The sequence below is a fragment of the Cynocephalus volans genome, chromosome 5 (genome assembly GCF_027409185.1).
Source record: "Cynocephalus volans isolate mCynVol1 chromosome 5, mCynVol1.pri, whole genome shotgun sequence".
NCBI lineage: Eukaryota > Metazoa > Chordata > Mammalia > Dermoptera > Cynocephalidae > Cynocephalus > Cynocephalus volans.
The window spans coordinates 83,804,963-83,820,604 of record NC_084464.1 but is presented as its reverse complement, the minus strand read 5'-3'; the positions used below and the strand labels follow the sequence as shown (position 1 = coordinate 83,820,604).

At 32.2% G+C, this 15,642-nt stretch overlaps 1 protein-coding gene across 3 annotated transcripts in view; it reads left to right on the top strand.

Moving 5' to 3' along the window:
* PHIP (pleckstrin homology domain interacting protein) overlaps positions 1-12,099 on the top strand; it is a 126,553-nt gene extending 114,454 nt beyond the window's left edge. For all 3 annotated transcript variants that reach the window (XM_063096465.1, XM_063096464.1, XM_063096466.1), the window contains 5 exons: positions 3,562-3,714; positions 4,484-4,647; positions 5,105-5,358; positions 5,910-6,107; positions 9,486-12,099. In XM_063096465.1, coding sequence (XP_062952535.1) covers positions 3,562-3,714; positions 4,484-4,647; positions 5,105-5,358; positions 5,910-6,107; positions 9,486-10,123 — 1,407 coding nt within the window. In that variant the 3' untranslated portion in view covers positions 10,124-12,099. The remainder of the gene's footprint in view (positions 1-3,561; positions 3,715-4,483; positions 4,648-5,104; positions 5,359-5,909; positions 6,108-9,485) is intronic.
* Positions 12,100-15,642: the final 3,543 nt, after the last annotated feature.

Genomic DNA, 15,642 nt, shown 5'->3' with positions numbered 1-15,642 from the left:
TAATTGAAACAAAAATTAAAACACGGTCCAGTGTATATAGAGGAAATATTTAAGACAGTTATAGTATAACTGGAGAAGGTAAAGGGACACAAGGGGATAGGTAGTTTCTATACTTCACTTGAACTGGTATGGTGTTGATGCCAGCAGACTTTGATAATTATGTATGCAGTGTAAAATACCTAGAACAACCATTACAAAGAGATACCATCACAAACTGACAAGAAGATTGGAAAAAAGTAAACAAAAAGCAGAACAAACAGAAAACAAAAAATCAATGACATAATTCATTGAAATTATACAGAATGTGTTTCCATCCACAGTGTAATCAAACTGGAAATCAATAACAAGAAAATGTTTAAGCATTTGATAACTAAACAGCACACTCATAAATAATCTATGGGTCAAACAAGTCCCATGAGAATTTAAAAAAACACATTGAACTCAATGAAAATGAACATAACATAAAAATTTGTGGAATGAAGTTTGAAGCGATGTAGGGAAATTTATAGCACTAATATACACTAAAAGAGTATATCTGAAAAGAAGTCACAGTAATCTAAGCTCACTCCTCAAGAACCTAAAGAAAAGGAAAAGTAATATAAATCAGAAGCAGACAGAAGAAAGGAAATATTAAAGAGCCAAAATCAGTGAAATGTAAAACAAAAAAACAGAGAAAATCATGAAACCAAAAGCTGGTTCTTTGAAATAAATAAGCATTAAAATTAACAAACCTCTATTAAGATTTACAAAGCTAAAAAAAAGAGAAGACACAAATAGGTAGTATCAGGGATGAAATAGGGGGATATCACCACAGACCCTGCAGATATCAAAAGGATAATAAATACTGCAAGCAATTCTACACATATAAATTTAACAACTTAGATGAAGTGGAACAATACTTAAAGTATAAAGTACCACAAGTCACCCAATATAAAATAGATAATTTGAGTAGCTCTATAACTATTAAGGAAATTAAACTTGCTGTTAAAAGCTTTCAAAAAAGAAATCTCTAGTCCCACATGTATTCAGTGAAGAATTCTACCAAATGTTTAAATAAGAATTAACACAAATTCTACACAATCTCTTCTAGAAGAGAGAAAAAAGAACACCTGAACTCATTCTATGAAGCAAGTGTTACCCTGGTATGAAAACCAGACAAAAATAGTATGTAAGAAGAAAATGCAAAAATTCTTAACAAAATAACAGCAAAGTAGAATTCAGGAATATATAAAAATGATTATGTGCCATGACCATTTGGTGTTTAATCTGGAGATATATAAATTCGAAAACTAGGCAGTGAAATCCGTCATATTTAACAGGCTAAAGAAGAAAAATCACATGATCGTACCAATTAATATAGAAAAAGCATTTGACAAAATTCCACACTCATTTGTTCTAAGAATGTACATTTTAGATATGGTATGATAAAGTCGGTGTGGTTGCAGGAGGAAACAAGAATGAGGCTTGGAAGAAGTTTATTAATATACTTGCGGGTCTCAGAAAGGAGGTCACCACACGCCAAACAGGACCAGAAGGGAAGTGCCAGGTTTGGTTGGGTGGGGAAGATAGGAGTTAGGGAAAAGTTAAGAAACCCTTTATTGGGATTTCTGCAGGGAAGGCAAGTCAGAGTGAACAGCTTAGTATTGGCTAGTTTGAATAATTCTGGTGGGTTCTGGGGTATAGGGGTGGTTTATAGTTGTCTGGTCCTGGCCGTGGGATGATTTAGGGCAGGGAAAATATTGTCTTGGTGTATAAGAGTTAGAAAAGGAGGTGGTTGGGGCTATATTCTGAGGATTGATTGGTTTGTAATATGAAAGACATGTTCTTAGTTGATCTCTTTGCAGTAAGAATTGGCTAGCCCTGGGAGGGGCATTATTTCCCCAGGTCTGTAAGGCCACCAAATACCAGAGCATCAAGAATAAAGAAAATAAGAAAACATAGTTAATTGGCCCCATGATGAACAGATGCCAAATAGACAAATACAGAATCTAAAAAAAAAACAACAACACACATTAATCATAATAAAAATGCTAAGAAAACTAGGAATAAAGGGGAACTTTTACAACCTGATAAAGAACATCTATAAAAAACCTACAGGTAACATCATGCTTAATAGTGACTGAACAAGTGCTTTCCTCCTGAGACTGGAAATGAGGCAAGAATATCCACTCCCATCAGTGCTGTTCAACATAGTACTGGAAATTCTAGCCAATGCAATAAGGCAAGAAGAGGAAGTAAAAGGCATACACATTGGAAAGGAAAAAATAAAACTTTGTAAAGGCAATAATCCTATCTTATATTGTACACTTTTTACTTTATAGTCAAATGTATTTGATCATAATTTAAATTTGGTGGTTGTTTTAGTCCGTTTTGTGTTGCTATAACAGAATTACCTGAGACTGGGTAATTTATAAAGAAAAGAGGTTTATTTGGCTTATGATTCTGGGATGGTTGCATCTGGCATGGGCCTCAGGCTGCGTCTACTCATGGTGGAAAAGTGGCAGGCAGCCAGCGGGTACAAGCAGATCACATGGCGAGAGAGGAAGCGAGAGAGAGAGAGAGAGAGAGAAGGTGCCAGGGTCCTTTACAATCAGCTCTCGCAGGAACTAATAGAGTGAGAACTCACTCACTACCCCTCCTCCCCCAGGGAGAGCATTAATCCATTCATGAGGGATCCACCCCCATGACTCAATCAGTTTCCAACACTGCCACGTTGGAGATCAAATTTCCACATGAGTTTTGGAGGGGACAACACATTCAAACTCCATCAGTGGTGTAAAGTTAAGTTGTTATACTTCAAAAAATACAGTTACATGCTCAGGGACTATTGAAAAGATACAGTACTTTTTGTCCCTATAAAAGATAACATTCTGATAATTTTCTGTTGCTCTTCTGCTTTCACTTGTCTTTTTTGGCTTCCAGTCTGTTGCCTTGTTTTATACATAATTGAATAGTTGGAGACCTTGGGTGATTCCACTTCTCTGTGGCATAAAGTATGTAGACTTTGTGACAACTATTTACATTTATAAATCTTGATTACTGCAAAAAACCTCCCAGTTATAGTACTGAAGTTGAGGTTACTAAAACTCAGGCCTCCACATAAATAAGATGTTAGCATGCTTCCATTTTCTTTATTTCCTTATTTTAAAGTAACAGTTGTGTTTCAATGAGTCAGCAACCTTTAGGATTTATAGGTAGTTTACAGTTTGGGGTTTTTTTTTTTTACATCAAACTTATATGTAGTTGTAGAGCTTAGCTTTTTTATTACTCTTAACTACCCCTTTCCAACACAACTCTGTCCTCCCTGGGGACCCCAGCAAAAACAGAAGAACTTCTGTGTTCTTGAAAGAGAAAAGTCCTGTGTTGATTGCAATAAAAGAGAGCGTATGAAATAAATAAAAATTATTAGAAATAAGGAAGCCTTGATGAAGGAAACAAGAATGATTATTAATAGTTCTAGGACTTGTACTGTGTGAATCCTTGTGCTGAGAAGTAATGCTATGTGGTGGTAATAATAATAACAACAACAATAATAATAATACCACCTGTTTTCCCTCCTAGGACTACAGAGACATTATTGACACTCCAATGGATTTTGCTACTGTTAGAGAAACTTTAGAGGCTGGGAATTATGAGTCACCAATGGAGTTATGTAAAGATGTCAGACTTATTTTTAGTAATTCAAAAGCATATACACCAAGCAAAAGATCAAGGGTATGTAATTGTATTTTTATTGATGTTTAAATTAAATTAGTAGAAAAGTATGTTAAATAGGTAATTATTGCTTTTATTTAAAATTTACAGCAAAAACTTTATTATGTTCTTAAGAGTGTGCTAGTGGAAAAAATAATTTACATCTTTCTATTCAGTTCCTTCTGTGAAATAACCTGATGTCATTCTTGATATTTAGGAATGGTTAGTTTTCTTGAAGTAATGTGGTTGAATAGAAATCATATATGAATTGTCCTTGTATGTACTGGAGCCATCTGGGCTTAACTTTTCCAGGTCTTTTCCTCATTTATGGAAAGGAGCTTTTTAGTGACTGATTTATAATAAGTAAAAATATAAATAGCACTCACTTCTCTTTGGTCAGACAAGATATTACCAAGAGGTGATAAGTAGCAATGAAATGAGAAAGAATAGATGCTCATCCTAGGTAGCCATGGAAAACAGGTTCAAATGCTCAGGAATAGTTTCATTATGATAGTATTCACAACCAAAGAGTTTTGTCTGTGTGAGCCATCTGAATTCAGAGTAAAACTTTTCTTTAAGAATCTTTCAAAGCTTGGAAGATCCCTAATCTAAACACAAAAATAATTTAATTGTAAAAATGCTTCAGTATACTCTTATCAAAAGTGACTAGGGAAAAGGAACATAAAAAGCAATATTTACATTTTAAAACATTTTTATTAGAAAAATATTTAAATGACATTTTCCTTTGAGAAGTGTTTGAACACAATTTTGTTTTTCTTTCTTTCCGTAGATTTACAGCATGAGTTTGCGCCTATCTGCTTTCTTTGAAGAACACATAAGTTCAGTTTTATCAGATTATAAATCTGCTCTTCGTTTTCATAAAAGAAATACTATAACCAAAAGGAGGAAGAAAAGAAACAGAAGCAGCTCTATTTCCAGCAGTGCTGCATCAAGGTATTTAATTTCTTTTAAATAGTATTAACTCATCTATAACTTTGTCATCTAAATGCTAGAACTTGGTGTTTTTTAATACTTCCTTTACTATTCCCTATATTGCAGAATGATATATTTGACATGCAAGTTCCTATGATGTGGAGGATTTTTAATCTTTTAACTAAAGCTATACTAGTGTAAGTGCTTAAATTCAAACTGCTAAATCTATACAGTAAAACAGCATTTTTAGGATAGTGATGGCATCATGCTTTCTGTCATATAACTGTAGCATTTACAGCAATCCTTCACTAAATATTCACTTTTCAAAGGCTCACAATCATATGAAATCCACTACAAATCTCATGTTTTAACATATTTCATAATAGTACAAATATTGAATCCAACAGTATTATAAAACTGTGTTTTATTCATCCATTTAGAGCTATAAGAATAACTAACAATATTATTTTATTTACAGCCCCGAAAGGAAAAAAAGGATCTTAAAACCCCAGCTAAAGTCAGAAATCTCTACCTCTCCATTCTCTACACCTACACGATCAATACCACCACGGCACAATGCTGCTCAGATAAATGGTAAAACAGAATCTGTGGTTCGAACCAGAAGCAACCGGGTGATTGTGGATCCAGTTATCACTGAGCAACCATCTACTTCTTCAGCTGCAAAGACTTTCATTTCAAAAACTAATACATCTACAATGCCAGGGAAAACAAGTAAGACTCAGTAACATTTTCTAAATTGGAATGTGTACAATGATTTTTCTTTTTTTCTTCCTTTTTTTTTTTTTTTTTGGTTATTTAAACTTTTACTTTGCCAAACGAAATATACTGGGCTTTAGTAATTTCTAGCAGGCACTGTTGTTTTTGCTTTCTCTATTGTTTTTCCTCTTTTTTAAAAAAAATGTTTTTAATAAGAAAGAAAATTGAAGTTTAGGAATGTCAGTGTAGAATAATGCTTAGAAGTGGCAACTCTAATCCAAAGTGCCTGAATTTAAATACCCAGGCTTGCTAGTAGTTTGCCAAGACTTGCCTTCATAACCTTGAAATGACTGAACAGTTTCTGAAACTGCTGAAACTTCAAAAGTTTCTAATTGGGTGTGCCTTTTTCCTATTAGGAAGTAGATCTCCTAAGCAAGCTTTAAGTATCCCCTAAGTTTTATCCTCTGGGCTAATTCAAGCATTTCAGGTTAGAAGCTATCCCAAACTTCTTGCTTTTTTTAGGTTCAACAACTCTAAGCTTTTAATCTTTTGTGTGTGTATTTTAGTACTAGAGAATTCCGTGAAGCATTCCAAAGCCATGAATACTCTTTCAAGTTCTGGTCAATCCAATTTTAGTCATGGCACTAGGAATAATTCTGCAAAAGAAAACATAGAAAAGGAAAAGCCAGTCAAACGTAAAATGAAGTCATCTGTACTCTCAAAGACATCCACTCTTTCAAAGTCATCAGCTGCCATTGAGCAAGGTAAGGTGTTATATCTTTCAGGATATGGTAGATCCTTCTTACAAGTGATGCTTTTATTAGAGTTTGCATTTATATTGACTTTTCAGGCATTTAAAAGTCACACAATCTGTATTGATAAATTTACTGAGGCATCTTTTGTTTTGCAGCTTTGTGTCAAAAGCACACTGTATCGTCATTAAATTTAAAAAGACAAAAAAAGCTCTATATAGAAATAAATTCTAGAATCGAAGGCCTTTAGTATTGCCAATTAAATAGTTTCTCACTTCATTATTATAAAACCTAAAGAAGTATATCCCGAAAGTTTAAATTAAATTAGATTTAGTTAACCCAATGTAGCATTTGTCACTTTTTGAGAAAAAAAAATTAAGTTGTTATTAGATCATAAAATACAACACACTAATCTTTACTAAATAATAGTTCATCAGGGTTGTCTACAATCAGGCCTCTAGTATACAACTTTTTACCCCTTATAGTTACGCTTCCAAGTTCTTTCAACTGCACATTTTAGTTGTAAAACCTTTATGTTTGAAAGACAAAGTAACAGTTTACCATATGACATGTTAAAACAGTATGGCTTCTTGACAGCATTTTATATCACGACTTCCAAAGTGTGTCTAAGATATTTCCTCTGCATGGTTCTCCCCGGAAACATCACTGATAATTTAATTTCTCTACTGGCACACCCTCACTTTGGTTAATGCATTTGGATCTACCCACCTACCTAAGCTTAAAATCAGAGAGTCATCCTAACTCTCTCTTCGGCATCCGAATCTATTCAGTAGTCTTTAGTTCTTGTAGTTTTCTACCTTCATATTTTTTCAGTCCATTCTCTCTTCTATGGCCTTAATTCAGGCCTGTATACTTTCTTTCCTGGACTGTTTTCTTAGTTCCTAACTGGTCTTTCTCCCTCAATTCTCAATTCTTCCTTACCCAGTCCATCATCCACATTGCAGTCAGTGATGTTTCTAATCGTTTTTCTCTAGCATACATGTACTCATGTGCACACACAACACACGCAGAATTAAACTTCTTTGCCTTCAAATCATATGTAGAATCAGATTTTATTTTATTTTTGTTTTTCCCTGTTATATAAAACTCCTTGTTACTTGGCTGTTGCCTAATATTCTAGGTTTCCTTACCTTCTTTCTCCTTTTTTTGTCCCAGCCATCCTAAACCACTTAGAAGTCCCTGAATATCTTTTGTCCTTTTCTGCCTTCTCTGGAATGTCTTTTTTCCTCCTAGGTTAATGGTCTCCTATTACCTTTCAAGTCTCAACTTACAATAGCACCTTTTCCAGGAAGCCTTCTTTTGGGTTCTTTAGACAGAATCAAGCACTTGCTTCTTTATGTTCCCAGAACAACCCTGTTCATTACCTTTTGTGATACTTATAATGATGGTAGAATTTCTTTTTAATGTTCTCTACCCTCTGAAGAATTAGGGCTCTTTTGTTTAATTACTCGTTTTTTTAAATCACTTATACTTGGTATATAGTGGGTTTTTAGTGTTTAAATAAATAAGTGAATGACTTTGCATATGAGTGTTTTGCATTTTTAATATCTGCTTCCTTTCTGATCTGAATTCAGAGTTTGAGGAGTCTCTCGGCCTTGCTTCTGTCACTTATGAATCCTAGAGAAATCAAATGTATATAATGAATTGGTTCTAGCATTATGACAGGGGAGGTCCAGTTTCATAGCCAATTTGATTTATAATTTTTGAGTATTACACATACTCAAGTGTATTAGTATAATATAGAAATATATTAGCTATTAAATGACTCACTAACATTGATTTATTATAAATATTGATATCTGAATTAACTATTACAATCAAGAGCAGTGCTGTCCAATGGAAATATAATACAAGCCACATATGTAATTCAAAATATTCTATTCATCATGTCTGATAAAAACAGGTAAAATTAATTTTAATAGTGTATTTTATTTATCCCATTATTTTGATTATCATTTCAACATGTAATCAATATTATTAAATATATATTGCTTTAGTATTTAAATCAAAATTTAATTAAAAATTCAGCTCCTCAGTTGCATAGTTACTTTTCAAGTGCTCAGTAGCCACTAGGTTAGTAGCTACCTTATTGGACAACACAGCTCCAGATCAGTAGTTTTTAAACTTTTTTTTTTTTAAACTGCTGAATTCCTTTTTAAGAAAGCTACATTAGTTCTTAACCTTTTTAGGTTATAAGTTGCTTTTTAAAGTTGATGAAACCTATAGTCCTTTCCCCAGAAAAATGTACATAGACATATCCACACAAAATTTTGTACCATTTCGAGGGGTTCATGGAGTCCTTGAAGCTGATCTATGGAATTTCTGTAGTGGGTACATGGACTGAATATTTAGAACCCTTATCAGTAGTATTAATGAAAAACAAAAGAGAGATACAGAATCCTTAGGCAATTTAAGTGTAACTGTTTGGTAGAAAATATTTAACTCCTTTATGCACACACCCACATTTCTCCTCTTCCCAGTTATGGTACCACTAATCGAAAGAAAATCATTTGTAGTGTGGGGTCAGGAAATCAGGGCTTTGCCTTTTCCTGTTGCTGGTGGCTTTGACCTTTGATGAATCTCTTGATTGCTTTTTTCTTGGTATTTATAAGGTAAAATTCAAATCTGTGGCAAAAATGCCATTATGAAGAAGCATTTTCTTTAAAAGCAGTTTCCATGTCTCTGTGGATTTTCTTAAAAATATTCTATTACAAATCACCAAGGATAACCAAACAAAAAAATTTCAGAACTTTGGAGGATAGAAGGAATTAAGAATTATTCCAGTCTTGATTTTCTCTTATTCCTCCTCTTGTTGATAAAATGATTAGAGGAATGTAGGAGAGATTAATATGTTTATTTGTTCAGATTACCAAATTAAAAGGTCATGAATTTTACACTAAGATTATTTTCCATAAGTGAGCTACATGAAGGTAGGAGTACAGAAAAACCCTTTTGTTTAATGAGTTCAACAGTAAAATTCTTTGTGTTTGTTAAACCCTGTATAAATTAACATGGTCATTTTGTGGAGTATGAAACAGTGCTGTCATATATTAGAATGTATAGTAAAGGTATGAGGAATAAGAAATCTGTGCTAATCCCAGCCCTATCACCAATTAACTTAGACTGTTTGTTTGTTCTGAGCTTCACTTGCCTCACGAAGTCATTAATAACTTCATTAAATCTTTGTGAGTTTTAGCTAGAAAATAATATCGTTTAACTGTTAGCCTCTTCTTAGTTCTTTTCCTCATTTTAGTAAAAAAATTTGGATTGTGTCATTACACGTAAGTATATCAGTGATCTTATTGATTAGTTTGAGGGTCAAAAAAAAAAGGAATTTCGTGTAGTAAGTGTACTCTTTTTCACTTTTAGGAGATTGTAAAAACAATGCTCTTGCACCAGGAACCATTCAAGTAAATGGCCACGGAGGACAGCCACCAAAACTTGTGAAGAGGGGACCTGGAAGGAAACCTAAGGTAGAAGTTAATACCAATAGTGGTGAAGTTACACACAAGAAACGAGGTAGAAAGCCCAAAAAGCTACAATATGCAAAGCCAGAAAATTCAGAGCAAAATAATGTGCATCCCATCAGAGATGAAGTGGTTCCTTCTTCAACATGCAATTTTCTTTCTGAAACTAATATTGTAAAGGATGATTTGTTACAGAAAAAGAGTCGTGGAGGCAGAAAACCCAAAAGGAAGATGAAGACACAAAAACTAGATTCAGATCTCATAGTTCCTGCAAATGTTAAAGTGCTAAGGAGAAGTAACCGAAAAAAGACTGATGATCCTATAGATGAGGAAGAAGAGTTTGAAGAACTCAGAGGCTCTGAACCCCACATGAGAACTCGAAACCAGGGTCGAAGGACAGCTTTCTATAATGAGGATGACTCTGAAGAGGAGCAAAGGCAGCTGTTGTTTGAAGACACCTCTTTGACTTTTGGAACTTCTAGTAGAGGACGAGTCCGAAAGTTGACTGAAAAAGCAAAAGCTAATTTAATTGGTTGGTAACTTGTACCAAAATATTTTACTTCAAAATATATAAAGCAGGTACAGTTAAGGAAGAAGTAGAACTAAGGCTTCTGCTTCCTTGCTGCTATGGTGGATTAGGGAATGTTACGATTTGATTTGCAAAAAAACAAAAACAGACCTTACAAGACACTTCACTTCTTTAAATGAATATATATATATATAAATATATACATATATATTTTAAATGTTTGCTATTTATTGCCCTTAGATAGGTTATGCATTTCCACATTCATTTTATTCACTGTTTCAAACAAAAGAAATCGAGGACCTGTTATGAATTCCTGATTTATTTACGGAAAAGACAGTTCTGCTACACTCTTAAGGAGCATAATAATCCTAGTGATAGAGCATTTCATGTTAAAATGAATTATTTTTGACCAAGCAAGGTACATTTTTATTGATACAAAAGTCATGCCCCTAGGAAGACAGATGTTACACACAGTAGCAGTAAATTAAGAAAAGTGTTTCCTCTAAAGGTAAATATAAAATTTCCACCATTTGATACTCTATAAGGTTTAATTTTAATTATAGAATGTTCATCTACAAATTATCTGGAGGAGGCTTTTGCTTTTTTCCATTTCTGCCAAACTTAAGAGAAAATATACTGATGGAAACATATCCACATTGGAAAACATTTGACTGTCTAATTTTTCAGACCTTGATTCTTATATCAATCACTCAATCTCTGTTTATTGTGCCAAAGACTAAGAATCAGTGCAGAGGGAAGCCTGTTTTTGACTGTCAGGACAGCATACACTTTTCAATATTGGAAAGACTATATATTCTAAAGAGCAAGTTATTAAAGAGTTATGCTGAGATATATCTTTTTTTGGTACTAATAGTAGAAAATAATGCACTGGTGGGTCCTTTGACAGAGATGTTTTAGAGAAAATGTTTAAGTGGTTAAAGGATTCAAGGAAAATACAGGAAAAAGAGGTATGGGATTTGATGTTTACTAGTTGATCTGGATTAATGTCATTTCTAAACTTTAGACATATCTAATAGGCTAAAATGACTTACAAAGAAACGTGTCTGTGTGTGTATGTGTATATATTGATAAATGGGTAAAATTAAATATATATACAAACACATACTTATATACTATTACCCAGGTATAAATTCTTTTTTCAGGATTTTTTAGATAGCAGTAGAATAAAAATAATTTTAAAATGTCATACTTTATAGTTTAATTTTAAGGGGAAGATTGGTTATTTTCAATTATTAAAGGTTAAAATAGGCCAAATCACTTTTTATGCAATCATGTTTTATACAGTGGTCTCATTGCACATTGTGTTTTTTCTGCACTTTTTACGGTATCCTTATCACGCTGATATGTCAATATACACCCTAAAGAAAAACTCCATTTAATGATTGTGCCTTGTATTCTATTATTTTTTGCATCATTAGTAAAATTAAGTTGTCTATTGTAAATGATAACTATATGACTTAGGAGAATGTATTGCTATATGTACTGCTATGGAAAAGGAAAGCAGTTATTTATTTGTTTATGGTACAGTTATTTTATACCTTAAAAACCAACATAAATATCATTTCTGTTGTTTGAAATTTATTGTCCATTTTTTTAAAAGTTTAAAGAATGTAGTATTTTCTGAGGACTGGTAATGGTACAAAAATGTAACCAAAATTTTCACATACTACATTTTTAAAAGGTGAGAATGGGGAAAATATGTATCGGCATGATCCTGATGTAGAAAAATAAAGTCTTTAATTGAACCTTGGCAAAACACATTACATAATTATTTCTTTACATATTTCTGATGAGAGTAAATGTTAACTGTCATTTGATTGTCTTGAAGAAAAATGAAAAGTGATGCATTTGGGCTTTTTAGATTGTTTGTAACAAAATTTGTACAGAAATCCTCCTGTGAAATTAAGTAAACCATTTTCCAGATCTTGACTGGATTGCTGTGATTTTGCAGTTGAAAAATAACTTCAAAATTTTCAGGTTTTTTGTATATTTATTTTTTTCTAACAAATATATTTAACTATATAATTAAAATTCAGTAAACTCTTCATAATGCAGAAATGGATGGCTTGGTTGTATAGTAAAATGAGTCTTTGAATTACACCATTATTGAAAATAATAGTGTGTATGTTTGAAATTTAAGTCATTAATGAGTTGCTTTTGAAGGCAATCTATTTGAAATATGTAATTTCCTGATGTTATCTGCATTGTGTTAGAAAAAGTAATAGACTATAAAATCCATTTTTGTAAAAAAAAAATATATATATATATATGTACAGTTTTCAGGTGTGTACAGAAAAAGGAAGAGCGTACACAGTCTTAGAGTGGAATATACCTCTAATGTGGTATGTGAATTCTAATTCTAACTGTTGAGCAAAGAAATGAGTATTTACCATCTTTCTATAACAAGTAAATTATTATTCCTGTTCTAAAGACACTGTATATTTATGACCTTATTTGGACATATTAGACACTGGTTTCTTAGTAAAGCAAAATGACTTGGATCAGACTCATTGTAATTGAAATACTTAAAAAGATACTAGTAATACCAGATACAGATTTTATATTTTTATAATTTAGCTTCTATACGTTGCAAACATTGAATTAAGAAATTTAAGTCATCACCATATTTTTGTTTTGTTTTACCACTTGGAAAAATATCCTCTTTGAGACAATAATCCCATGTATGTACTGTTTTTAAGCCAGAAGGAAATGTGGACAGTTGTCTTAGGTGAGCAATAAAAAATTCTCAAGTTTACTAAAAGTTTCAAAATATAACTTCTTACATGCATGGAAAGTATAAATCAATTTATGTATTTCTAAGTACTCAAATATTCTCTTCCTCCTCCAACATTCTTAAGTCTTAATGAATCTTATAAAATTTATATGTTACAAATGAGCAGTTTAAGCATTTAGTATAATTACAGTCTCATAACCCTGGGCAATAGATATATAGTTTCTTAAAATTTTATCTTTTGCATCTGCTATTATGGCATTGGATTATTTTCTTCATATATTTATGAACTAAAGATTTGTTGGCCTTATTTCCATTGTTTTTATTGTACAGCTTCACAAATTTGAAAACTATTTGGTGGCATTATTACAAGACTGTCTTCCTCGTTAAATGTAATTAGAATAATTGTATAGAATATTTGTGAGCTTGATTACGTTACATCCAAAACAGGGGATTGACTGAATTTAGTAGCACTTGGAAATGAATTACGTAAGATACAGTGATCAAAAGCTCCTCATGCAGCGTGTATTGTAACATCTAGAACTGTCCCTTATCTGCAGGGCAGTAAATTAATCAGACTTTAACAGATGCATTCAAATACCATTTTTATCTTGTGTGATGTTAGTAGCAACATTTACTTGTTTTAAAATATGATTTGTAATATAAATTAGTTCCTCCAGTTAACAGTGTTTACTTTTATTCTGACATTCCATTTTATACCTACCTACCTACCTATATACTTCTCTCATATGTCATCTGGAAGCGGTTTTGATTTTCAGTTTTTTATCTAATGAAAACAAAATTTATTCTGACTGTGTTTGTTCACCTGAAATTTATTTTGAGTAGGTTGAAAGGACCAACATACTTGAGTGATAAAAGGGCTATTAATGTTCTTATATACAGGAGTTACTTGATTTTAAAATCATAAGGGAAGTTCTTTCATCTTCTGTGAATTATGCCCATTTACTTAGGAAGTATTTCTAACATAACAGGTTGAGCAGTGGTTTAGTTGTATTTAGGCAAGAATTTATTTTCCTATTAAAATTGGGAAAATACACCTTTCCTCACTTCCATCCTTACACTACCCCTTCGTTCTCCTAATTTCCAAGTGATCTGAACTAAAATTAATATTACATTCACTAAGAAACTATTTTTGTTCTTAATTATACTGAGAGAAACATTCCAAATCAAAAGTCATTTTAAACTATGTATACAGTACCCAGGAAGAGGTCAAATTAAATCAGAAGACTGTAAGTACGTACCATTTTTGGCGCTCCAGAGATAAACCTTGTACACACTGCAGTAAAACAATGAATAGATGAATATATATTATTTTTAGTTTTGATAGCTCTGTGTTGAAATATTTAATGCAGATAAAATTATCAGGAAATTAACCTTATATGGCACAAACCAAATACATAATAGTGCGTGGCTGAGTTTCTATGTTCAAGGAACTAAGAGAATAGATTCTAGATGGTATATAGTACACACAGATATAAGGCAGATGCACACACATGATGGTTACTTTTAAGATAGTGTGTATTGATTTATCACAATGATAGACTAAAATGAGACAAAAGTACAAAGTTACATTTTTGGACCATATTAATGCAAGAAGACAGGGGTCTTACTAAAAATCTTTTAGAGAACTCTTTAATCCTGTCACAGGATATTTAGAGATGTAGAATGTAGCTCAATTTTTAAAAAGTAACTGACCTAGAGGGTTAAAGTTGAAACTGACACATTTTCAAATTAAAATTTTGCTTATTTTGTACAGAAACACAAATCTGTTGTATGTAATAAGTAACAGAGATTAAAAACATTAATTATTTAGCTTTTGAGGTTTTTGTTTTTTTCCTTCCAGGCCTGGAGTATCATGTTTTATAATAAACAGCAGTCTCACACCAGAATAGCAGTGCCCTTTCTTTTTGTACATATTGATTGGACCTTTCTTTACTGTTAACGTGAACACTTTCTATGTTAGTTTTGATGCATAATTCTTTGAATCCTTTTATACAAACTAGAATGTATGTGTAAGAATTCCTGTCCCTGCAATGTAGTAACTACAGACTTATTTTTAAATAAATAGAAAACTTGTTTTTCTAAGATATTTTGTAGAGCCTCATGATTTCTTTATTGTTTGCCCTATTTTTTTTTTTTTTTTTTTTCTGGCAACACATAAAACACTGGGTACATAATTTCAACAGGCACTTTACCAAAGTGGTTACATGGCAGGAGCCATTATGTAAATGCTGGTTCATTATAGTTTCCAGTGTCCTGTCTACTTAACCAAATGTTAAAATTACCAGCTAATTAAAGGATTTGGGGTACTTTAATATAATTTAATTCCAATATGACTAAAGGTTAATAAAAACTCATTTGCTTTTTTTGTACATTTTGTGTAAATTACTGTACCGAGTGATAAGTACTTCGATATTCAGATACTTTTGTAAGATAGATTTCACATGAATACCTTGCATAAATATTTTCTCAAAAATGTAAAATTTCTGGGGGAAAAGGTAAATGTAAGAATGATGAAAATTATTTTTTAAGCAGTTGTAGAAATATTGAGATTCATAAAATTACTGCTGTTTTCCTAGAACTTTGGAGTGACATACATTTTTACTGACTTCCTAGGAATCCCAGTGTATAGTATGAAGAATATTAGATATGAATACATAGGCTATAATAATTCAAATTAAGCACATGGGGGTGATCTGTAGTTTTCTGCTATTAATGATCATTTCCCTAAGACGTTTTGTTTAAATTACTTAGTAT